Source organism: Phoxinus phoxinus (genome assembly GCF_949152265.1).
Source record: "Phoxinus phoxinus genome assembly, chromosome: 14".
In the NCBI taxonomy this organism is placed as follows: Eukaryota; Metazoa; Chordata; class Actinopteri; order Cypriniformes; family Leuciscidae; genus Phoxinus; species Phoxinus phoxinus.
Genome location: NC_136889.1, coordinates 12,591,169 through 12,618,267, shown reverse-complemented (window position 1 = coordinate 12,618,267; position 27,099 = coordinate 12,591,169). Strand labels below are relative to the sequence as shown.

The 27,099-nt window shown below is 39.0% G+C and overlaps 1 protein-coding gene across 5 annotated transcripts; it reads right to left on the bottom strand.

The window, feature by feature from the left end:
- Nucleotides 1-102: 102 nt before the first annotated feature.
- On the bottom strand, nt 103-27,099 carry bmpr1aa (bone morphogenetic protein receptor, type IAa). 5 transcript variants are annotated; one of them, XM_079636226.1, is made up of 11 exons: nt 26,864-27,099; nt 20,521-20,657; nt 6,211-6,376; nt 5,984-6,086; nt 5,800-5,896; nt 4,928-5,018; nt 4,384-4,522; nt 3,715-4,301; nt 3,452-3,627; nt 1,543-1,673; nt 103-1,348 (listed from the first exon to the last, which is right to left on the bottom strand). In XM_079636226.1, the coding sequence occupies exons 2-11, from the start codon at nt 20,627-20,629 to the stop codon at nt 1,223-1,225; spliced, it is 1,725 nt and encodes a 574-aa protein (XP_079492352.1). In that variant the 5' UTR covers nt 20,630-20,657; nt 26,864-27,099; the 3' UTR covers nt 103-1,222. The 5 variants fall into 5 exon arrangements, with proteins under 5 accessions (XP_079492352.1, XP_079492350.1, XP_079492351.1 ...); XM_079636224.1 differs by lacking the exons at nt 20,521-20,657; nt 26,864-27,099 and adding an exon at nt 12,866-13,146 and having other exon boundaries at nt 3,715-4,012; nt 4,109-4,301; XM_079636225.1 differs by lacking the exons at nt 20,521-20,657; nt 26,864-27,099 and adding an exon at nt 12,866-13,146 and having other exon boundaries at nt 3,715-4,012; nt 4,109-4,301; nt 6,211-6,373.

The window sequence follows — 27,099 nt, the reverse complement described above, 5'->3', positions numbered from 1 at the left end:
CTGTAAACATGTTATGTAACAATAATGTGTATTTTGGACTATACCAGTTACCAAGAGCATATTTTGGCAGCCCCAAGTGAAATATCAAGCAATGATGACTAACAGATGTTACTTACAGTCATACCCTTCAACTTCAGGCACCTCAAAAACATAAACAGTGTTCAAAACATGATTAATAAAATTGGCAAAGATGTACAATCAGAATATCAGTTTGCACTTTAAACCAAGTCACATTTATACTGATAGCATCATGTACCAAGAAAAAGAAAAGACCCAACTTCTCTGAATGAAGGAAACTCAGGAATGTATCAACTGTATCACGCCAACCAGACAGCACCCCCCCCCCCCCCCCCACAAACACTACATTGAGTTTCGGCAACTCTGAAGTGGTGTTCAAGTTTGCCAAATCACTGCTAGCGGGAGATCCCACTCGACTGCAAACATCAGTGAGTATGAACAGTTTTCTAACCCAATTAAAATGAGCTGTTTTGACAGCTGGCTTACTTTTTAAAAATATGGTCAAAAAAGTGAAAGATTCAATTGAGAATGTATTCTATTCTGAGGATGGTAAAAATGGCATGCTTTAAACATTGCAAACAATATATTGTTCATACAACAAAATCATGAATGGCATGCATCACTTTATCTTGAACCTTCTGTCGGGGTCTTGTTATTTCATAAAGAAACATTATTATCAGAGAACATGTATAGAGAAGAAGTAGGCTACTATATAGGTGAATTAAGATTTTTAAAAGCCACACATTAGGCTGCAAGAGGCACAGATAGTCTTCCTCTAGATAGTCTACAACGGCTGTTAACTGGACGAGATTATATTGATAGTATATCGTTTTGCTCTGTTTTCAGTACATCTACTCCTATAATATATTTACATGTCATACATTAAATCACAGTATGCTTTACACAGATTCCATGAGAAGACAACAGCATTTCATCCATATGGCAGGAGGTCTATCCCAAAATCTAAAGAAACATATTCAGAACAACTGAGTGTATTTTAAGGCAGTGGGGTTTACTTTATCTCTCCAGATGGTCCCACTCAAGTGTTTTTGTCTGTTGTAGCAATCCTCTGATACAACTTCACAATGATACAGCTTTCACAGAAAGCATCAAAGTCAACATGTCTGATCCAACAGAAGAAGAGAGCTTGTTTCTCCTGAAGGGGACAATGATGTCAAAAACAAAATAACAGCCACTCTGCTGATCAGATTTTAATGTCTTGAGATTCCACCATTTTTGCCAAAGTCTTCTTGACCCGTAGGATGGTCAGGCGTGATGCAGGATTGTGGGCCCAGCATTCTGACATCAGCTTCAACATGGCCCTCGAGCACTAGGGAGACAAACTCTCCTCAGATCACGACATACAGTACATGCAGTCGTACACAGCATTTCTCTTCAGTACATATTTATTACCCTTAAGTTCCTATGCAAAGCTACAAATATTCATTAAATCTGTAAAGATTCTGAAAATATCATCTGAAAATATACTGCCATCTGCTGGTCAGCTACTGCTTGCTGACTCACCTCATCACTGTTCCATCTATTGGATACGGTGGGCCGCAGTCCTTTGACGCACACAACCTCTAGCATATCCTCATAAGACGGGTCTGAAGGCACCATCTCATAATATGGTAGCTGATAGTCCTCAACGATACCTAGGAAACAATCAATGGATGTATTCATGAATTACTGTTTGAGTTCTGTAAAGATCCACAACAGGAGCCGTTTTCATTTTAGATAGCTTTAGACAGGGGTCGGGAACCTTTTTTGACCAAAGAGCCATTTTTTCATTTTTGGTTAATGCATTTTTCCAAAAGAGCCACAGTAAAAAGAAAAATATTATATTATTATTAAAGACGTGCTTTTTTTAACAAACAAATATTCAGCAAACAATAACTAAGTTACAATATGGAATTAATTGTGCAAGGTTTTCACTGTCACCAACTGATGAGCATAAATCCTCTTCGTGTGCGCGCGCAGCATCCTGTCAGTAGAATTCAGTTCTCTTTCGCGACTTATCGCACTTTTAATATTTATTTTCAATATAAAGCACATCCTGCTCTTTTCTTTCTCATTCATTCATGTTTTGTTATTAATAACTTTAAACAGAATCGTCAACTGAAATCTGTGCGGATTATCAAAAATACGACACATTTATAGGACATATAGATCTCTGTGGCAAAAGCGAAAGTACCAGCGGGTAAAATGTTTCGAAATGTCTCTGCACAGCAAAGCACCCGTTTAAATAAAAGGATATATTAAAGTTTATAAAGCCTACTTTTCCTATAAGGCCTACATTTTCGCTGCTGGTCTAAAAATGGTTTTCGCCATTGCCTTAAACAAGCTGCAGCTGCTTGAATCTCAGTGCAGGAGCTGTTACCACAGAAACGTATGGTTAGTTGATTGCTGTGGTGACTCGTGACACTCGCAAATGGCACTGAACGTGCACTTTTGCTGGTACAACTTGAATATTATTATCATAAACTTTTCATCAACTTCGGTAGGCTGTACAACAAGGGAATTGTAATTGGCTGCTTTTGCTGCAGAGAGCCGATCTCTGTTGATGCGTCTTCATTTTTTTTTTATCGATCATTTGTTGGTAAAGGGTGAGAGACCTTGCGAACCACATGATTTTTGCCAAAGAGCCAGGTGTGGCTCGCGAGCCATAGGTTCCTGACCACTGTGCTAGACCAAGAAGTCATCAACATGGAGGACAGTTTTGGAGTAAATGGAGTAGTGCAGGCATGGAATGCTCATTGGATCCCAGGTATGCTCCAGAGCTGCCAACTCTCACGCATTGACCGTGAGACTCACGCATTGACCGTGAGACTCACGCATTGACCGTGAGACTTACGCATTGACCGTGAGACTCACGCAATTGACCCTTTTCACACGCTCTCACGCCACACATCCATTTTCTCACGCAGAGAAAAATCGTGAGGCAAAGAGGACACTGACAACGACAGACTAGAACAAAATATTTAAAAGTTGTGATGTAACAGAAGAAGCGACAGATCTTTTCTTTTGTATTGTGATGTACATCTGAGTGAAACGAATTATCAAAAATAAAAAAATTTAGGGCTTGGTTCAATTCATCAGTTGTTGATTGGATGGAGGCAGATCTGAATGTAAGCTTGCAGTTGACTGTAAGAAAGGGGCGGAGTTTAAGGTGACTAAATGACTAGAGAAGTCCAGAATACGTCAGCAGAAAGAATCTTAAAATGTAACAATTTAATTCAAATTAAAAAACACGGATGAATGGTTCCCAATAAGTTCATTAAGATGCGTTTAGATAATAGGTTGAATTTCCATTTCATTTTGACTTTAAAAGGACATGGCTCAGATATGAAGAAACTCAGCAGGTATCTAAGCTTTACAAGCATGTAAAGCAAAACAAAAGAAATTTGACTTATATTCATTATCTTATAAATACCTCCAGTGAGACAGCGTCGGGCCATTTCCCATATAATTAGTCCGTAGCTGTAGATGTCCGCCATGATGTAGGCCTGGAAGTGGTTCTTATTCAGAGTCTCGTCCAGGACTTCTGGAGCCATGTAGCGTCGGGTCCCCATGCGTGTGCTCAGTGGGACGTCCACTTCATTTGTGTCACTGAGACAAAAAAAATTTACTTACTCATAATGACTGAACAAACCACTTAAAACTAGCTTTAAAAATGAATACAAAGTGACAAAGCACCTGTTGAATTTCACAGCAAGCCCGAGGTCAGCGATGCAACAGGTGCCGTTTTTCTTCATGAGGATGTTCTTGCTCTTCAGGTCTCTGTGAGCGATGGCTGGTTTTCCCTGCGTGCCGTAGATCTCTGTATGCAGGTGACACAGGCCACAGGCTGCAGAGTAGGCCAGTCTGAGCAAGGCCTGTGTGTCCAGAGTGGTGAACTTCAAATAGTCATACAGAGAGCCGTTCTCATGGTAGTCTGTGATCAGGTACAGCTGCGTAGAGGCTCCAGTGCCATTAATGTCAGCAGCAATGAAGCCTTCGAGCAGAATGAAGACAATCACGTCACATAGGAAAACATTGAATAGATACACAATTAAAAACACTACACAATCTTGAATGACATGAAGTGTACCTAGTATGTTCTCGTGTCTCATGAGCACAGTTTGGTAGATCTCTGTCTCTCTGAACCAGCTGGCCTCCTCTCGAGTAAAGAACACTTTCACTGCTACCTTCTCCCCCCTCCATCGTCCAAGCCACACTTCTCCATATCGCCCTTTACCAATAAGGCGCACTGTCTGGATCTGCTTGGCAATGGTGCGCTGCACCTGTAAAATGTGAATAGAAACTGTGAAAAAAACAAAAGCAGTTGATACTAAAATCCTACAGTCTGCATTTCGGATTTCTCACCAGCAGGGGGAGCCCAGAGCCACTGCCTGAGGTTTGAGACTGGTTGATGAGCTCTTTCAGAGATTCTCCTGCTGGGATAAAGGCATCATCCTGCTCCAGGTCTCTGTGGTAGCGCTGCCTCTCTGTCTGCCACTTATACCTGAGGACAGGACACAGCCAAACTATTTTTTTTACATCCATACATGACATTAGAAAGCTCTTTCCGGACTCATTTTTTTAAATATCAAGACAACACTTTTTAACAGATGGTTCAGTAAACAGACACGGACAAAAGATTAATTCGTCATAAAGGCAAACTTTTTCCCAGTTGTGTACCCAAGGTACAGAGTCTTGCCCCTACTTGCAGTAACATAAGTGTTTGTCTTTCAACAACAACAGGCCATGATGTGGGTGGCATGTGTTTTTTAAAGGTGGTGTGCAAAAACACAGCAGAGTTAAGGTTACAGTTCAGTGATGTGGGAAAACAGGCACATCACAATACAAGTAGCTATTTCTTTATAAGAGCTTCACTGTGTTTTGAGCTTCAGTGCGGTGATGATCTCACCTGTAATAACAGATGACAGTGACACAGATGAGGGTAGAGAAGCACACAGACACTGAAATGAGGAAGGCCAGCCAGTGAGGGTCTTGTGGTTCTGTAAAGAGATCAAGAGAAAACACGTCCATCATTGAAGCATTAGGTTAGCCAGGGTTCAATCAGCAGGCCTGTTTAGATTTTTGCTTGCCCTGCCAACAATAGAAATGAGCAAATGTAATCATTTAACTGTTAATATATTTTAAAATGTAAATTATTCCTATGATGGATTTTTTTTTTGCATCATTACTCAAGTTGATTTGCTGCTCAAGAAACATATATGTGACCCTGGATCACAAAACCAGTCAAGTCACACGGGTATATTTGTGGCAATAGCGTACAAAACATTGTATGGGTCAAAATTATAAATTTTTCTTTTATGGCAAAAATCATTAGGATATTACGTAAAGATCACTTTCCTACTAACACTTAAAGATACTTTGTAAATTTCCTACTGTAAATATATAAAACATTTATTTTTGTGAGTGAATGCAGCACAATCACAAACATAAATGGACAACTTTAAAGGCGATTTTCTCAATGTTTAGATTTTTTTTGCACCCTCAGATTCCAGATTTTCAAAATATTTGTATCTCAGCCAAATACTCTCCTATCCTAAAACCAAACCCCACCCCCCAAAAAAACGTACTGACTTCAAACTGTTTTGCAGCTAAATATACGATAAAACATTTTTAATTGATAAGGAATTTCCAAATGATTTTGATGCTTCATAGACTACGAGTTATTCTGAAAAATGTCAACACAATCTATTTAAACTAGCTAGATAATGTTACCCTGCTAAAAGGGTTAAATCAACAATCTTCAATAGTACTGAAGCTTACCCGAGTCTCGAGGCGGTAACTCTGGCTTTAGGTCTCGGTTACAAAAGTCAAACTGGCAGCACTCGATGGTTCGACGAGGCTGTGCAAACTGCGAATCCTGTGAAAAAGCCATGTCTCAAGTGAGTAAAACTTGCAAAGTTTGATATTTAATCATGCAAGTCACTTAAGAGACAACTTTCCTTACCTTGCATTGAAAGTGAGAGCCTTCATATTTCATACAGCCGGAGCTTAAGATCCCCACTCCATTTTCATCTTCTTCAATGATGGCGAAGCACTGACCATTTGTCCTGTTGGGTTTCAAAGAAAACGTTTTATTTTTATTTTTATATATATACATATAAACAAAGCACAAACATATAATCACATTAATCAATGATCGCTTAAAACGGTGTCATAGCCTGTGACACTTACTCGCAGGTGTTGTTCTTGGCGTCATCAGGGCAGTGACCCAAGCAGTGGCAGCTAAGGAAGCGGGCAGCATCTTCTGGTGCCACAGTAGAATCATCCCCGGGCCTTCTGGAGTCTGAGCCAGGCTTCACTCCAGTGCCCTGCAGCACGTGGTCAGGGTTCTGCCCTGCTGTAAGTGACAAGACAATCAATGACAAGCTAGGTGCACAGACACGCATAACAAAAAGCATTTATACCAGTCTTTCTGCATTATCTTTAGTGCAGAGTACTGAATTCAGCAGCCTGTTCTGGCTGATTTTGAACCCTCATTTTGTGAATAATGTGGCTGTTCATGTAAATAGTCGAAGGCAGATGCTGTTAATTCAAACACAGGTCATGTAATATTTACTTGAATAATAAATGAAGAAATATTTAATTCAAACTACAAAATTCGGTCTACATAATAGGCCTACTGGTTTAATTTTAATAGCACATTAGTCTTTGGTATAGTACTGAAATTTAATTGATAATCATTAAAATATTGATTACTGAAATTTCTGTTTTGACAATCCTCAATAAGGCCAGCATGTCCTACATTTATTATTTCTCATCCTTTGCTCCCCCTCTGTATTTGTGACAGCAAACCTGCTCCTGTTAAAATCCAAACATACATCCAGATCACCACGTCCCTTTCTGTTTCACACCCTCACAAACATTTATTTTTCATACCTTCCTATCTGAATTTCAGTTGAAATAAACGCCTCTGAGACATGTCTCTACTGATCTCCCAGTGTCTTCTTATCCTGTCGCTGTGCATGAGTATGTTCTGCTGTAGCTTTTAGTTGAGCATGACTCCACTGCAGATGTTCCAGTCTAGACTTGTCAGTAAAACAGCTAATCACTCACAAAGCAGCAGTTTGAGAGATTGGGCGGCAGGGTGACACGGCGCTCGCTTTATCAGCTGCATTCCATCCTCAGATCCCATTACGAGTCTGTCTTGTACAGCCTCTCCGTGTGCTGCCTATCTTACAATTAGACTGGACTCTCCTCTTGGACTAATTCTATTAGGACTCAGTGATTAAATAGAGAGCTGGGCAAGATAAAGGAGTTTCTGATCTTCAATTCACTGCATAATTCAATGGATCGCCTACTATGTACATACACTGAAAATGTGATTGCTAAGTACACCAAACTCAATATAAACAGCATGAACCTAACAGAATAGGCAGTCTGTAGGAAATGCTACTCGAAATATGGTACAATGAAGAACACTTACTTTTCCTAGCCTGTTTAAGCATATCACAGCAGCGTTTGCTGCGCCGCTGTTGAATCTACAGTGCTACAGCAAAAAAAAAACCTATTTAGCTCTTAGTTGAATTTAATGTAGCAAGTTAAAAGGGTCAGAAACTGCATAATTTTACTGCGTGGTCTTCGCTGGCAGCATGCAATAATAAACGCCGTCATCACCCGGGTGTTGATAGTACGTGAGCGCAGGCGAGACCTGAACAGCACACATTGCTATAGGTGTTTAAACTAAACTCATTTAAGCCATGCCAATTTAAACGTTCAAGTGCAAGAAGACACATTAAGGGGATTAAGACAGTCGATCACAACACAAACAAGGGTGCTGGAGAAACACCCTGAGAAAACAGAGCTGATGGAGGCAGTGCAGTTAAAGTCCAGATAAAGCTTGAGAAGCTGCGAGATGCTGCCTTGGATACGCGCAGTCAAACACGATTCTAGACCGCAAACTAAATGACACATTCAGTCTCTCAAGTGCTCTCGTTCAGGGTGCGGACAGACTCCATAACTTACTTAAGTAGATCCAACACACCGTCTCATGATACTTTACTAAACTATAAAAATCAACTCTTAAAGAGAATGATTAGTCTAGTCTATCAGTCTAGACTTAATCTCATTCAACTGCTCGCAAGGGATTTCAATGAGGTAATTTCTGTAATTGAGCTACTCATAAAACATATGTAAGAGGTTGTGTGGCCTTGAGCCCAGGCTAAAGGAGACAGTCCCCCTTTATGAAGACAGACCCTGATGCACAGGGCCAGCATGAAAATTTGCATTAGGAGAAGGCTGGACAATGATGATCAAATGGGCAAAGTCCCAAAGAGAATCCCTGGGGATCTCTTCTCCATCACGTTTTACTCCTTTTTTTTCCTCTTTATTCTCTACTTTTGGATTGAAGGATCTGGTTTCCACTCCAACTGTACAAAAATCTATGGGAGTGGCAGAAAGTGTAAATTGCAACAATGTTAGGATTTCAAAACTTTCAAACTCTTAAAAAAGATGCAAAGTACTCTTTCTGACTGCCACTGCTGGACTGTGACTAGTTGTGGGTGATGATTGATGTGTCAGGGGCCCATAAGAGCCTCCACATTCACATGTCTGCCACTGGTAACAGTGGAGTCATTCCCCCATAATGAGACTCTAGCAGATACACACCATTACTCTCTCTCTCTCTCTTTCCCTCTCTAGTAGATTTCAGTCTACAACAAAGTTGAAGGGAAATGGTATAATTCAGAGTAATTCACTGTTTCACTGACAAGACTATATCACAGTTAACATTAATTGTTTATGTTCAATCCTCACACATGGTACTTGAAATGGTAGTTTCAAGGAGCATAAACCTTCATCTAGAAGTAATCAAGCCTAACGTCAATTAAAATATAATTGAATTAAGTCGATATAGTGGAGTAAATTGTCAACGTGTCATTTCTGGGGTAAATGTACATATATTTAATGCGTTCACTTCAGGGAAAGCAAGTTAAATGCTTGCCTGCATTCTTCTCCCCTAGGAGGAGTGCTAACCCCATTCACTATTCAGTCCAGGTAGAAGTATGGAACGACACATTGCACTGTGGAGGCAACTGAGGGCTTTCAGTCGCCAATGTCACCTCTCTCTTTCTTGAAGATTATGTTTCAGAGGTACAGACTCCTACCTGAAATTACATCTCAGGGGTGCATCTGATGAGCAAGGTAAAAAAAATGTACCATAGACGTTTTTAACTAGCTGTTACACAACTCTAACACTGAAAGAAACAACAGCGCATTGAGATGTCAAATGTCCTCGCCTTCATGCTGCGTCTCTGGTTTCAACAATCTCCTGCTTTTCCGCTGCATCTGTACAAAAATACCCCGACAAGGACACTGATGTTAGATATAATATGAACTCTAAAGGAAAACTGAGCTGTTTGAAAATCTGACTACTGGGCATGTTACAAGACTTCTTCCCTTTCTCTCAACTTATTTATCAGAATCAAATAAAAGACAACAACGAAAAGTCCATTAAAAATACAGATTTAATCTGCAGTGGCAAGTGTTGAATGTTGTCATGATACCAAAATTATGACTTCGATACGATACCAGACAAAAATACCTCGATACCACAAGAAAAAAAACTAAAACAGTAAAAGTAATTGAAAAATATGACAGAATTTAAAATTCATGAATTAATTTGAAAAAAATTAAAACTTAATTGACCAGTATGTTCCTGCCCTGCTTTTTGACCATTTCCTCCCCTTGATTAAATAAAATAATAATAATTACATGGCAGTGCGCACGTACTTAAGGAGATGATTGCAAAATTTTTATCAATCATGTTAACATTCGCTAACCTTTCACAATTCTGAACAAGTTGGGATGACCAATATCTGTAAAAAAAAATATTTTTTTGTCATTTAATACCTATTTATTTAGTGTAATTTTATAATTACAAAATACATAATTAAAAAAAAAAATTTTTTTTTAATTAAAAATAAGCAAAAAAAGAAAATTACAAACATTAAAAATATCTATATTGCAGTTTTCCCCCATGGTATAGATGTTGAAATTGTGGCCAGTGAAAATGCTGAGAGGCTAGTAACTTTGGAAAACTACAAGCCACAGTGGCTGGTGAGCAAAAAAGTTAATGTCAAGCCCTGTAAGCATCTAATATATAAATAAATAAATAAACACAAGCTTAATTTGTTAATTAAAAAATGTAGGTGAATGAATAAAAAACATAGATTAATGAATTTATATATATGTTTTAATTTAGTCAAGTGTGGAACAGTAAGAAAGCCATTCGTATATGGCAATATTACATATCTAAAATCTGAGCACACTTATTAGTGGCTTAAATCTGAAGATCAACAACACAAAAGGGTCAAAGTATTTCCGGAGAACAGTGTTTGGAATAGTTCATACCCACTAGCAATTGTGACAGTGCCATAGAGGAAATTGTTAATGTGCTAAAAAAGGAAGGGAGACCAGCAACAATCACTTCAACAGCTTCCTTTAGTGGGGGGCCTCTGAGAGGCTCATGGTTCAGGAGTGAGTCATGATGGAAAAGATGTCTTTTGAACTCCCTGGCATGACTAAAAACACACATCAGAGATATCAGACTAAACCTCAGCACAAACTATTGTCTGACAGACATTCAGTTAAAGTATGTTAACATAAACAATGTGACCTAAAATATAAAGCTGTAGACAAGTTTCAACTCAAACTTTTTTTCTTCCTGTGCCCTAAAACGGCTTTCCGAGCAATCAGCTATTGCTGTTTGCCTTCACAGCTCATTGACTGTCCACAGGCAACCATCACAGCAGCCTCTGCAGAGTTCACTGGGAAAACAGTTTAGTTTGATTCAGGGAGGGCGTTTTCATTAAACAAAGGTATCGGTTTTCTTTGACATCAGTAAACATCACATTATTAAGCATATGGAAACGTTCAGATGAGCACTTATGATTCCTGCCCTGCTGGACAGCAATCAACCAACCCCCCCAGAAAAATGGACGAAAAGAATGCAAAGCTCGGAAAAACCAGTGTGCCTCAGCTAGTACCTTTAAGAAAGTGAAGGATTTCCCCCTGGACCTACTCTAACCACAAAAACAGCCATCTATACCTCATTACATTAAAATGAAAATATAACAATTTATTAATTTACAACATTACATTGCATTACTTTTTATCAAATAAAGTTCAATACAGAGGTCACAGTATAGAACAAATCATTGCATTCTTGTTTTTTGTTGAATTAAGTGCTATCTGTGGTATTAAATTATCCGTTTAATAATATTCGAAGATAGCTGGGAATTATTCGATTATTATTCGAAAAGCGTACTCTTCCATCCACTAAGGCTGTTTACACGGAAACGATCTGAAGAGAAAACGCAAAAGTGGCGTTATGTTATCACTTTTTATTCTGCGTTTAGACGAGCGTTATGGGGGGGAAATCTGCGTGCATATGGTGACGCAAAAGTGTGTGAAATTCGATGTAGTATGCACTCCAGGCGGCAATGTGGAGCACTGAAAGTGAAAGAGACGCTGACACTGTTTTTCATGTTTAATACGGTAAAGCTGCTGCTTTAACCCTCTGTGCTCTTCACGTGTCGCTCAAAAATGACAGATTTTTTTTTTTTTTTGTCAATGAAATTAATGCTATATTTTAGTTTGATAATGTTTTGTTATTTTCCTGTACTGGCGCATGCCTGTGACGTAAAAACGTACGCGACGCCTTCACTGTCTAGCAGACTTTTGTTTTCTCAATGAGCTCCCCCTACAGCTGTGGGGCGTATATTTCAGAATTTAATGAATGGCAAAATTCAGCTTTTTTTTTTCACATACCCCATCTGTCACCTCACATACCGTTTGGGAACCACTGCAGTATAGTTAAGAACTGAGTGAGGACCTTTGGATTACTGTGTGAATATGATAAGTATTTGAAAAGCTCCCCATTCAGAATTAAATATTAAAATGGTTGTGAGTTGAGCTCTCACAGTAGCTCTAGAGCTCACGTTCATGCATTTACATATAACAAGCTGAACAGCTCAAATGATGGAGTTTGCGTAGAGAAGGCGCAAATAGGTAGACAAACTCCAAGCAGCATCTAGGCATCTGAATACCTATTATACATGTAAGAATAGGCATGAGTATGAATATAATGGCGCTTTTCCACTGCATGGTACGGCTCGGTTCGGTTCGGTTCAACACGGCGCGGAGCGGTTCGGCTCGCTTTGCTTTTCCACTGCGTGGTACGACTCAACTCGGTACGGCACGGTTCGGTTCGCTTTAGCTCGGTTGCTTTTCCACTGCAGTTAGTACCGCTTCAAAGTGGGTGGGACTGATCGTTAAGTTGTATGTCCGGTGGTAGCCGTGTGCGGCTAAGAGCTGTGCTACTTCCGCTCCTCGGCAACCAACGAGAGGAACGTCTGCACCTCGTCCACTGACCACGATTCAGCCATTTCTTGTTTGATTTTTTTTTTACTTTTTTTGTCAAGTAAAAACTCTAAAAACAGGTGCTACCGCGTTGGCTGTTGTCTGGCTATTTAAATATAGCGGGTTTAGTGTCTCGTGTAGCAAATATACAATGACGCTGAAGTGACGATTTTGTCTGACCAATCAGTGATCTGCAGTGTTTTCACGTCACATTTAGTATCGGTACGGTACGCTTGGAACCTCAACAGAGGTGGTACCATTTAAAGCGAGCCGAAGCGAGCCGTGCCGTACCGTACCATGCAGTGGAAATGCGCCATAAGTGAGCCGTACCGAACCGAGCCGTACCGTACCATGCAGTGGAAAAGCGCCAAAGCGTGCCGTGCCGTACCGTACCGTACCATGCAGTGGAAAAGCGCCATAAGCTAACGCTACTGTGAATGTAATATGAAGGGAAGGAAAACACCCTTACCTCCAGCGCAGAGTCTGAGAAGAAGGTAGACTTCAACCAAAACCACAGTGACGGACAAAAGCTGAGCCATTGTCAAACAGCCTTGTCGTAACCTTTGGGGTAAGGATGAGATCAGTGATGAAGGCTGCTTATGCTCCCAAAATCCCAGTGAACACTAACATGCAGGTGGAGCAATCAAAGTTATGGCTCAAGGGACAGAAGAGATGCAGTGGACAAGAGGAAGAGGTAGGATGACAATGGCACTAGAAACTCAAAGGTCCCTTCTCACGGGGTCCACGGCACTAGAATGACAAAAAAAGACAAAGCACATATGATAATCAGATCATACCAGTCTCAATGCATCTTTCTAGATAAGTTTTAAGACAATGTCTACAAACACAAAGTCCAAAAATTACTTTGCTTGTTTATGTACACTCAGTGACTAACTAGCATTCCTTTGAAATGTAATTGTGTGAATAATGTAATCATGTGAACTAATTTTTTTATGATCTATATATTTTTGTAATAAAGTGTAACATAATAGAATAAATATTTAGTTATTTCCTAGACCCACCACTACAAATACCTTTGAACATATCTAGAGAATAATAAACCCCCGATCTTATGAAAAAATGCAGACTCCACTTTTGCTTAGGCAATGTTGTATTTTTTCTTGAAGGCACTGAACATCATTGCCCCCTTGTTTTTTCTGGACTTGACCCCTCAACCCGTCAGGCCGGCGCTACTCTTGAATGCTGAAACATGCCCAAATAATTTGATGAAGGATGTTTACCCCGTTGGCCCCTTCCAGCGTTAATAACGTGATGTGTCTTTTCAATTGTAGGCCTGTGCGTCTCACTGCAATTAGTGGCCTTCAGTGAAGTCTGTGCTGAGGGGGGGGACAAATTAGTGGCAGAGTGGGCCGGTGTCTGTCACTTCTGATTTGCCCAAGGGGGACAAAGAGCCCCGACCTGTGCCCCACTTTCACACATCCCTGACCGGATAACAAGGGAACAAAGCTAGCCTCCGCAAGGCAAGGGACAAGATAGCTGTGCAGGCACCTACACAAAGAGACAAGAAGCTGCAGCTAAGTGTGTGTGCTAGGTTAAAAGGTACACAAGAAGCAGGATCACAACCAGGGAAAGTTAAGGCCTGCTGCAAAAGACATGGATGAGATGCCCCACAACTTACCAGGTTCAAAAACTAAAATAAATAAAAATAGATAAAAGATACTTTAAATTTGCAAATGTACAAAGGTATGGTGCATTTTAAACAAGCACAACGAACAGTTTCTCTCTCTTGCATCAGGAATGAAATATGGGGCTGAAACCATATTTGTCAAGGTCAAAATAGTGGGAGTCTCAACACGGTACAGGGGGATAGTGTTGTCAAAAGACCCGGTACTTCGGTGCCAAGCCGGTACTAAAAAAATGAAACGTTACGGTACCAGCTTTTCTTAAGTACCGGTGGTACCGAAGTATCGCGTTAATCAACGGGAAAGCACACGCTTGTGGAAAGGAGAAAGCGATGCAAACTGCACTCTCCATAATGACAAGGAAGTATCAGCAAAGAATAATTAATTGATTTCTAGCCCTTGCATTAGCTTTACTACTAGATATATTCATGGAGATGAGAAATAAAAAGCTGCCCTGTACAGCGATCAGCTGTTCGGCCGAGCTTTCGATGTTGTTAATGAATTGCCGTTGGTTTTTGTCACATGACCTGTTGAGATGTTTTCATCTCGCCGCAGCATAGGCGCGCCTGGAAAAGCAAGCGAGCACGCCGCGTCACTTCTATTATTAGCCACGCGCCTACATTTGAAACAAATTTGCACGCGCACAAACCGCGATATGTGAACAGCGCCTAAAGTGGTATCGTGTGCGGTTGTATCTGGGTAAATATGAACGTAGTTTTGGATTAAATAAAAGTACAGTCAAGTCAAATAAAACACGTTTTATCTCCTGTATAGTTTGGTAACACTACAATAAAGATACCATTCATTAACATTACTTAATGCCTTTTCTAACACATTGAGTGAACAATATAATGTTAATACAAACACATACATCATTTAATACAAATGATTGGTCATGTTTGTTCACTTCATCAATTGTGCATTAAATAAAGAACAAAACTTTTGATTTTAAAAATGTATTAGTACACCCCAATGAGAATAATTGCTACAGTATATAACTATTGTTTATTGTTAGGTAATTTTATCTAATGTCATCTAACAAATGGAATCTTATTGTAAAGTGTTTTTAATACTACAGTTTTCATCTCTGTAACTGTGATATACACTTTAATATATGTAAATTGAATCTAAATTAAGCTTTGGTACCGAGAACCGTGGATTTTCACTGGTATTGGTAACGAATACTGAAATTTTGGTACCGTGACAACACTACAGGGGGATGCTTAGAGGTGTTATTTACTAAACTGCCAATGTTTACACCACTGTTCAAAAGTTTGGGGTCAGTACGATGTTTATTGTTTTTGAAAAAACCCATATTCATTGTCCCATGATCTATTTAAAAGTAAAAATAGCTGTGCTGCTTAAAATTTTTGAGGAAATCATGAAACTTTTTTTAAGGATTCTTTGATGAATAGGCCTAGATAGTCCATAAGACCAGCATTTATTTTATAATTATTTATTCTTTACTGTCACTTTTGATTACTTTAATGTTTCCTTGCTAAATAAAAGTACAAAATTATTTTAAAAAAGTTCGATTTCATTCAGCTAAAACAGTAATATGACTTTTAAAAACAATGTTAAAGTCTGTATAACTGTAGCTTTATTATAACTGTAGGCTATATGTAATTGTACTCACTAATGTTTTTTATATTTTTTAACTTAAAAAGCACTTCTGTTACAACTGCATTTATCTTCAAATCACAACAGGTAGAGAACACCCTAAAAGGCCAATGAAATCACTAACATTCTACAGGTAAAATCAACTTTCATTCAGATGTTTCTTATACATGAATGGCTAAGCAAGTTCAGTCATGTCCTGACTTGAGAGCAAAACTTGGATGTACAAAAAAAAAGAAGAAGAAAAAAGTGGAGAGAAGGACACCCCCTGACAGCAGCTTATTATACTTCTAATATTAGACTGGTCACATTCACTAATAAACAGTAGGGACTTTGATATTAAGTTTAGGCTGTTTTAGCCATGCAGTCATGCGTCTTGTGTACATCACTATTATTGCTTCAAAAGTATCACGGATCTTAAAGCAATATAAAGCACACTATGTTTCAGTGTTTCATCAGACACTCCAGGAGCTCTGCCCTCTGAAAGGTTTTGGTGGCGCCATAAGGAGTACGGAGGCTGAATGAATAGGGGTATTGTATGGTGATGTGTAACTAAGGTGCACCTTTGCAGTCAAACCTTATGCCTGACCATATATATCTCTCAATCCCTGAAGAGGGAGTAATATTTTTCTGTGTTTCCTTGTGTAGAACCCAGGGCTTCCTCAGGTCAACAATACAACAGTTCACCACAACATACAGGCGTTTTTGGAGGGGTAACAACCAGCCTATGTACGATAATATTATGAAATACAGACAATCTTCAAAATAAATCTCACTCTGCCTTTCTTATCACTTCTAACTACAGCCTGCATGACGACAAGAAAGGTCTGGTGTTTGTCTCCCCGTCGCCCCCGCTCACTCAGCCTGCTTTGGCCCGGATCTCTGGTCCCTCCTGGGGCCCCTCCTTACAGCAGGGCTCCCAGTACCGGAGGCTGCCTTCCCTCAGTGTCGGCGCTATGCCCGACATGCCTTTCAAGGCCTGCTAGACTGCAGGGCAGACTTTCTGGCTCCGCTGCCATTGTTTGCTTGGCTGCTTTGCGCCTCATCCCAGGAAAGGATTAGCATAAGAATACTTAGGCACATTGAGATGTGCCCCACGACCAACTCTCTCTCTCCTATCATCTTCACTTCTCATCCTCACTGAAGTCCCACATCTCTTCCTGACACAACACCAATCACTGTCAAGCAGCTGTATCGTGGAGAGTCAGTCAAGCAGAGACTTTGAACATAACGCAAGACTCCAGAGTCTTAGGTGTCACAGCAGTATATTGCAGGAGAAGAACAAAAGTTAATCTGTGGAGCACTTGGGTGCAATATGAGCTCCTCTTGCCAGATTCCTCTAGAGGGGTAATGGGTTGAGACACCATCCCTAGAACAAAGCCCCCAAAATCTGAGCACATTTTGGCTGAGAATTTAAGAAACTCAGCTCAACAACAGCTTGTCTGTGAAACACTAAATACATCTCACTAAAGAAGCTGATTTGATCTCAATGCTTGACTGGACCAGTTACCACAGAATGACCTGAGTGCTGTGTGCTTGATTCGTCATTACTTTTATGGCTGTAACATTTTTTCTAAATTAGTTTTTCTTAATTAGCCAAGAAGATTTGGAAGTTGTTGAAAACGGTTGTACTTCAGCTCCAGTTTTATGCCCATTTTTAAAAAATAAGGCTGCACCACTTATGCTACAAATACATTTTTATAAATGGAAGTGTTTGTAATAATAAAATGCATTACATTATAATTTTTGTTGATATTTATCATTACAGCATTCTGTAAAAACTTAAAGTCGTCATGAAATGAAAAACGTGATCCTCTTTTCCTTTCAATTTTAACGTAAACAGGATTATTGATCTAATCAGAGAAGAGATGTCGCTGCAAGATTGAGGGGACGTTTAAGGGGTGATATAATGCCCTTTTCGCAAGCTGTAAAATAAGTCTCTGATGTCCCCATAGTGTGTATGTGAAGTTTTAGATCAAAATACCACACAGATATTTTTGTATTAGCATATTAAAATTGTCACTTTTTGAGGGTGAAAAAACGTTGTCTGTCCCTTTAAATGCAAATGAGCTGCTGCTACCGGCACAGAGGGCGGAGCTTCAACAGCTTGTGTCCTTTTACCTCACAAAGACATGCACTGAAAATTTCAAAAACGTTTAGCCTTTTATGTTCAAACTCAGACAATGATGGAGAGACTCAAGAAGAAGTGACAACATGTAGAATGCAACAAGATATTTCTGAATGGTTAGCTGATTCATTTATGTAGCTTATGTGGAGTTATCTTCTAGTCATTGATTAGCATATTCTGTCATGATTAGGGATGGGAATTGAAAACCGGTTCCACTCGAGAAAGTATAAACAAGACTTCACCGTCTCCAAACTAAGCGCTGTCTTGCTCTCTCTCCCTCGCACATATGAATCAAAATAAATTAATATGTATTTTCAAAATAAAATACATAATTAAAATAAATAAGATGGTAAAAGGTCGGAAGACCAAAGTTTCATGTGCATTCGGATATTTTTTTCCTGAATTACCGCTGGGTGTGACTTGTGCTAAAATACCTTATCTTCTCTGAAAATCGTTCTGCACATTCAGCTGACATAAACCACACTTTAAATAAACGAAAAAACCTATCCAGTGATGAATTGTTTTCTGTTGACACAAATCTTGTGGGATGTCCTAACTGCCGGGATAATCACACAACGCGTACACGTCCAATAATGGCAAGTCCAATTCGCGAACTAATAACTCCATTGAACCGATTAATTTTCATAAATGGTTAAAACAACTGATCTTTCCAACACTGAACTCACGAGACGTCTGAATCGCTGTATAACTAATAGGTAACACTTACAATAAGGTTCCATTTATTACATAAAAAGTACAGTTTGCTTACTCAAGTGTAAGCTTTAAAACAAATAAAAGCACTTGTTTTTTTTTGCCGAAAAGCATATGACTACTTTTTTCCCCACAGTGCTATCAGGAATCGATAAGAGAATCGTTAAAGAATCGGATCGATAAGCAGAATCATCAGTGGCATTGATATTGATAAAATCGTATCAATTCCCATCCCTAGTCATGATAATCTGCAAATCGCGTTCTTGGGGTCAGAGTTTCTGTTTACATTTTAGGGTTTGTGATGTCACAAATCCTGGGAGGAATTTCGTGTAGTCCCTTCCAGCCATTTGTTGTAGTCCTTAAAAAGTGATTTCTTTAAAAGAAAATATCCCCCTTTGCTTTGAACTTTGAGCGTTGTAACTTTGCAGATGTTAAACAAATGAAAGCTCAAACAATGAATCACAATCAACCACCCCTTTTGTACTGATTAATGTTTAGATTTAATGGAGACTTTAATCACTGATCAGTTCTCCTAAGGTTCTTTCTGAACTGTATTTTTAAGGGCCAGGTATACTTCAAGCGAAATCGAAGAATTAACTGATGTGACGTAATTTCAATCAAAACCAGGCTAAAAAAAGTCGTTTGGAGTTTTTTTGGGGGAGTTCAAAACAGCTTGCCAATGCGAACTTTCCGGAAAAGTTTGCTCCGGCTGGTAAACACCTTTGTAATACCATTGCGATTACGTAATGGATAGGAGTTTTTTCACTAATTTCACTAATTTTCTTTTCACTAATTTCATGTGAAAATCTTTTCTGATTCCTTTGGTCTGTACAGTCAGTCGAGGTCAGACGCCCATGAGTGAAAACATGAACACACTGGAGAGCTGCTTTATATTAGAAAAATGCAGTTGTACTTCTGATGAAACGAGACACTGACACTGTTTTTCATGTTTAATACGGTAAAGCTGCTTGATTTTAAGCAATCTAGTGTATAAGGTGATATATAAATAAACGTGACTTCACTGAAGTGCCGTAGAACTCGTGCAAGCATAACTATGTTGCTATAATCAGATGCTTTAAGAATGGTTTTAAAAATGTATGCAGTTTTGTCAATTTTCTTGTGCGTTTATTTTATTGAGAGGAAAGCATATTTACATATTCATCTAACCTTCGAATGTTCGGTAACAGTATATCACTGCTCGCGTATTTCGAACTTCGTAGTTTCTTCTAAATGAAGAACGAAAAACAACTTTGCCGTTAGTATATCAGGGCCTTTATACTTCTCTGTTTTTAAACTTAAGCAAAATTATTTTTGTCTATTTCTTGGTATTTATAAGGAACAAATATGAAGATGGAAAAGTCCACAAATTTCCTGGAATTACTGGAGCAGCAGAGGTTTATTGCAAGTTTATTTTCCATTACCTGCCGCACACATTCCACCGAAGGGTCAGAGCGAGTGGGTGTGCTGGGGTTTGATGAGAGCCAGGTTCAACACAGACAGCTACAGTATCTCCCTATCTAGTGTTCAAGTATAGTGAACCATCTTCAAACGTATGACCTTGCTCTAGGATTACGCCTCATATGGTCTCTATTATTAAATAAATAGACTTTAGTTGACATTGTATATATTTAGACAAAAAAAAATTCAGCGCAGCACTATCAATCACAACTTCTTTTTTTCTAAGGGAAAATCCCTCCCTGTATATTCCACAGCTTTGCATCTGCAGAGCACAAGTCTCCACAACAGGTGTGAGAGAACTTAGGTGGAGTTGTTGCCATGGAAACCAGCCACACATGGATGAACTTTGGCCTGTAAATGTTATTTCTCTAAAATGAATTCCCAGATCCAAACATGTGGAAAACATTTGTTGCAGTCCGGCCATCGCTGATGCAGGGAGCATTTCTATCTACTGTGGTCATGTAATCACCACATGAAAACTCACTTCTTGCTTGTACGGCAGGGGATGTCTGCCAATAAGAGAGGTCAAGAAGAACTGACATGATATTTTAGCAGAGGTTTTCTTACCGTACAGAAAGATCCATTTCTGTGAAGCATGTTGGCATAGTGTTTGGTAAACATGGAGGCTGACTGCAGGTGTCATTCGGATCCAGGTGGATGAATGTCCAAATGGCATTTGGATTCTGGCATAGTACCACAAAACCCTGTTAACAAAGAATAGGGATATGTTAAAAATATTGATTTCTCGGTTTTAATCGATTTGATTTTGATGAATTGATAAATCTCTCATAACTCCCAAGAATAAACATTTTAGACTATGTCGTTTTCACAAGCTTTGTTGTGCGTTACTTTTGATATATAACAGTCTCAGCTTTCAAGTTATGTCTATTTCATTACAAAATTCAAACAATAAATACATTTTGGTGCTGTTTATTGTGGTGTGACAGATCACTGTAGCGCCTGAGTACAAGCGCGGCAGTAGAGCGGAGAGCAGATGAACTGATCAACTCTTCCCCTACTAGTTACAGCACGAAATAGATGTACATGTACATAAAAAAAGTACATGTAAAGAAACGGTACAACTTGCTGAAATCTATCTATTTGTATTATCCAGAGAGCCTAACCTATAGAATCAGAATGAGCTTTATTGTCAGGTATGTTTGCACATACTAGGAATTTGTCATGGTGACCGAAGCTTCCACAGCATATACAGAACGACAGTGACAAGACACAGAGATAATAAAAATATATAGAAATATAAAATTACACAATATTCAATATAGCATCTCAGACGAAGTACTGTTATGTCACAGATAGTACTTGTTTTGAAACATAGATACTCCAGAGGAATGAACAAGTGAAAAGACAGGGGACATTTTGCTGGTTGCTTGGTTTCTATTTCTGTCATATCGTGCAGGGGTAGTCCCATCCACAGTAACATCTCATTGGTCCAAGATCTGGTGCCACTGGAAATTCAACTTTAAATATTTGATATTTCAAATATAATAATTTTGTTGATACTGTCAGCATTTCAATTTCAGTGTGAAAAGGAACATTTCTTGTTGCCGAAAGTGTCATTGCACTTGCTAACAGTGTAATCTGCAACATTACTTAATTAAAAAGATTAATGGGATGGAGGAGAGCAGCTGAAGGGAGTGCAACTAAACAGTGTGTGTGTGTGTGTGTGTGTGTATAACCTAGATTTTGTTATATATATTTGTATACATAAATGTAATAAATTCAAAGTCAAGGTAGTATTTTCATTTGCAAAACATCCTAATAGAAACTAAAGTGAGTCAGAGTTTCAACAAGCATGTGCAGCAAGCCCAAACAAAGTTCAACCAGCTGCACACTGTAACTGAATAAAATATGAATTATTAAAATTAACAACATGTTTGTTTTTGGACATTTTTAAAATGTGATTAAAATAATTTTGATTGGAATAATGATATTATTAGAAGAACAGCAACTTTAACAGAATAATCATAAAATATCTGATACAGAACTGATAAACGTTCCTTTTCAGAAGACCTCTGAAACTCTAACACAAGTTGTGTGGCTTTGTTTGCCTTTATTATCTATAATTTAGTGACTGTCTTGAAGCTTTATGTGAACAAAACATTTTTTGTTTGTTTTGCATTTATATTTGTTTTTATAGCCAAATTGCACATTGTTTGGAGAACACTGGGCAGGATGTGGAAACATTGAAAAAACAGAAAGGTGTTCATCTGATGCTGTACACAGAACTTGAATTAATTCACCTTTGGCTAAGCCCCGCCCCCCTTAGTTACTGTTGCTACCTCCGACAACTTCATCTGGGCTCTGGTTTGGTATCAACATGGCTTATGCTGTGACGGCTCTTCCTGCTGAAATTTTATCAAACTTTTATAATGCAGCAAATAAAGTGTCCGATAGAAGTAGGCAAAAGTGGCTGCAGTATGCGTTCGAAGGCTATATTCAAGACATACCGGTGAAACGCAAGCAACAACAAGGCATCCAAATAGAGGCAAAAGCATAACGGTCACAGTCAAAAAATGGACCACCGCATATCCTAATGGAGACGGAGGCTGTGACTAACAATATCAGGAGAAACACTGTTCATGCAAAGCTGGGTAGGTCTCTATTCACTTCTATAATCGTTATTATTTACCAAGCAAACGGACTAGCGAGTATAAAGTTGTATTTATTAGCAGCGTGTGCTAGTGTATCAACAATTAGGGCAGAGAACCGAAATCATAACCTAAACCAGCATAAAACTGTCTAACTAGTATAACTTCACAGTAAGGTTAAAAGCTAAATGTATCTTAGAGCAAAAGTGAGCTTGTTGATCCTTGAGGGGTTTCGCTGACTGAGAACGTCCACACAGTTTAATCCAAAGACGACACTTGTCAGTATTTAACTTCGGTTTTGGGAAGGGGAAAAAACGGACACCCCCCTCCATCCTCTCTGGGAAACGCGTATCTGTGTTACAAATGCCCCAGGCACAACGTTTAACCATATTTTTAATAAAACGACGACGTAATAGCCTGCCGAGACCAAAAATATGAGCCGCCTGCGTTGAAGTCAATGGAGCGCCGTGAAAAAGTGTCGGACCCTCTGTGGGAGCTCGTTCTTGGCTGCGCTGTGATTGGTCAATCTACATTCTAGGGCCTGGCTTAGCCAAAGGCGAATTAACTGAAAATATTTAAGCAGACAAAAAGCAGACAAGAAATTAAGCTTTTTGATTACTTTGGTTGGGTTAACATCAGCATTCTGGCTAAAGTTATATCTAAAATCTGCCACCGAGTGGAATTCGACTAGTTATTTTACAAAGAAAAAATTGCTAGTATAGACCTTATGTGGCCCCGCCCCCTTTTCAGCGTTTGTATTTTCACAGCATGAAGGATCTATGAAGCGCTTGTTTTAAAATCTTCCCGGTCTAATGATATTTGTTGACATCCACTTTAAACATTACAATGCTCATGATAAATTGTGTTAATTCTACAATAAGTAAATCCACTTCACCAGCTAATTACTCTTCGACAGCAATGCCATAGAAATATACAGAGCTAGCACAAAAAGATCAAACGCTAAAAGATGGCTGCGCGCTTGTTTCTCTAACTAGGCTAACGCATAAGGTCTATAAACAAGGCCTGGTGTGATGGCATTCCAAGACACACAAGATGTTCATGTTCATCACATGGCATTTTATATTAACAAAAAATGCACATGTAATTAAAGGGTTTAGTTCACCCAAAACATTTTTATTCTGTCAGTAATTACTCACCCTCATGTTGTTCCAACCCCATAAGACTATTGAACACTTGGACTATTTTAAACATTGTCTTTACTAACTTTCTGGGCCGGCAAGTTTCAATAACAATAGGAGGAGCCCATACTCACGCCAATGGAGGAGTGAGACAGCTCTCAGATTTAATAAAACAGATCTTCATTTCTGTTCCGAAGATAAATGAAAGTCTTACGGGGTTGGAACAACATAAGGATGAGTATTTACTCACAGAATTAAAAATTTTGGGTAAACTATCCCTTTAAATTTTCTAGATCTCTACAAAATGAAGTTGCCTAAATAATATGGGAAAACAAGTTTTCTAGCTAATTACAAGACCAGACACAAATCTTTTTGGTCGTCTTCTTTGCTCTAACCCAACCCATCATTGAATTCACCCTATCCGGTGCCACTCTAAATAATTTACTACGATAGCCAAGTGTATTTAAAGCAGATCAATACCATTAAAGGACAGCTGGGGCATACAGAATAAACAGAGACCACTCTCCAGCACTACACCAAGCCCCCACTGCATAGCTTTATCCAATCTATCTTTATCTGATCTGCCATCACACTAACCAACAGTGGCGTAGAAAGAGTTAAAGAAATCAATGGCTCTCCCTCACTTTCCAACCATCCATTGGAAGCAAAAGTGCAGAGACTCCACAGCCTACAGTAAGTGTTAAAGAACAGTCTGTTCAAAAAACAGCACAGTAGTGTGTATCAAATGAGCAAGCTCGTCTAGGATTAGTTTTTCACCTTTTAGATCAGAATGATATGACTAAATGTGGGAGAGGGTGATACATCAGCACCTTTACGATGGAATGGGTGATACACTCAGGGCCAGGTCTGAGGTGGCCATGTGTGTTTTCCTTCTTGCTTAGCCATCCTGTCTCCAGAGCGAGTAAGGGAGGGGTAAAGGGGCTGACTTTAGATGGTGCAGCAGTCTGAGGAACGCAGGCAGGGATGTGAAACCTGATCTATACTGCCTCTTAACCCTCCTGCCCCCATACCCCCCTCCTCCTCCCCTCCAAGCTCCCCGCGCTGCCACCTCGCCACAGACTCCCACTGCAATCCGATCCCTCACACTGTGGCTGAGATTGAAACACACTCCTGGCTCCAGAGCAACTTAATCTAGGCCTGGCTGATATTTTAAACAACAAATAAGAGGGCAAAAACATCTGTGCGTATTGTTGTATGATATTGCAGCCTTTTAAGCAATTAAGTGATTGATTTTGCACATTCTACGAGAGACAGATCTGTGCCAGTAAGAATATGCCAATTATAATTTTCAACCTAGGGTCCGGGGAACTCCAAGGGAGTGCTAGGGGGTCCGTGGAAATGCTTAGGGGAAAACAGTGTACATTTAAAAATAATTAAATACATTTTTAGGTAGGCTAATAAAATCCAAATACAAAAATACATCTAACATTACTTTGTTATGAATATTAAATGTAACAATTAGCCTAATTTAACAGAAAGTTTAAAAAAGAATCAAAATAATATTTAGCTATATTTTACAAAAAAATGTTTTACAGTATCCTTTATATGAGGTCAGGATGATCATATTTGGGGGTCTGTGGAATCTATTGAACACTTGTGAACTAAAACATCTCTTTACTCTGGACACAAAGAACATGACCATCACATCTGCATAACAATTAACCATTCATTAACATTCAAAGTAAGACGGAACAAATAATTGGCCTAGCAGTTAAGATAACCATTACATGCTAAACAACACACACACACACACACACACACACACAAACACAGTGTTTTGCATTTAATAAATAGATCATCCAGACATTCACATTATGTCATCATTTACCATGCCGTTCCAAACGTGTACGACTTTCATTTATCTGTGGAACATAAAATAAGATGTGACTTGATACAATTATTTTTTATTGTATGGAAAAAAGATTCAGTGAAAGTGAATGGGGTCTCAGCTCCCTAAAGGTCTGCGTAACAACGACGTGAGGGTGAGTAAATTATTTCATTTTTGAATTAACTCTTTTACACAACCTGGTTCTGTTCTCATCAGCACAGAGCTCACAAAATTTGACCAATATTAGGCTATTTTTTGGAGAGGAGATTTTCAATCAAGCTGTGGAATGCACAGATGTCTGGCATGTATATACTACGAGCCTTTAGCTTTAATTTTATCAAATAAATCCACTTTCCTCAGACTAAGCCTCTCTCCTCCAGGCCTCTCGAAACAGACTGCTTCACAGGCAGTTACCATCTGTTTTTTGACCTCCTCGAGAAGGTAAAGGAGCTGAACAGACCCCTTCCCCCCAGAACCCATAAATTAAAAGCAGCTTTTGTATTGAGAGGGCTAGAAGTACATCCACTAAAAAGAGCAAAATATGAAAGAAAGGGAGTACAAACTGTAACGTTACAGTAAAACGAGGAAATTTAAATGTAATACATTTTCACCCACATATGCAGACATAAATATAACTTAAAAGCATATTTTTGTATTGAGAGGCGGATACGTGACCAGACCAGCCTGAAGTTAAAAACAATCCATGAAAAACAATATATGATCAAAAATATAAAGAAAACGATGTTGTTGTATAGTGAAAAAGCATACAAAACATGTAAAACAGTTAACGTACCAGATGAAAAATAAATTAATATTTAGAGGCAAAGCACAGCTGTCAGATTATTAGGGAAGTTGTTGCTAGCATTACGTTACGCGACTATCGCGTTAATAACTTTTTACTCGGACTTTTACAGTGACAGGTTTTCTTCAAATAATAATAATGGTATTTTAAACATATAATAAACCGTAACATTTCGAGGATACTGTATTGTCTTGAGAAAAGGCAGTTCTGGTTGTTAGTTAAACGAGTAAATTTAAACGTATTTTATCTTGCTAACAGCGATAGCTCACTAGCTATCGTTCAACTCGCCGCACTCTTGAGATAATTTACCAACAAATTAATTTAATAAACACGTAAACGTCCACAGATTTTTCTCTTTAAGCCTTGTACATTTGTGTAGTGAAAAAACTGTAACAGTCGCTTTTGCCTTAATAAGTCGGAAAATGGGAAGTGGAAAATGGAAAATTCAACGCAACAAACTTTCGCGAGGCAGCGTTAGCTTAGCCAAGCTAACACTTTTCACTTCACTTACCGAAAAGATTCTTCAGTAAATCGTATTTTCGTGTACTCCGTCAATTTAATGAGCTCTCGGCACTCGAATAATTCAGATGGTCGGCTGTAGTAGTGATCGACTCTCACTGAGGTCCGTCAAGGGTCTGGCACTGACCATCATCGTAGAGCGTTCCGCACTCACTGATTCCACGCACTCTGCACTCAGCGGACAGACGCTCACGGTCACGGGAGAGCGCGCGCTGATTGACCGACTCC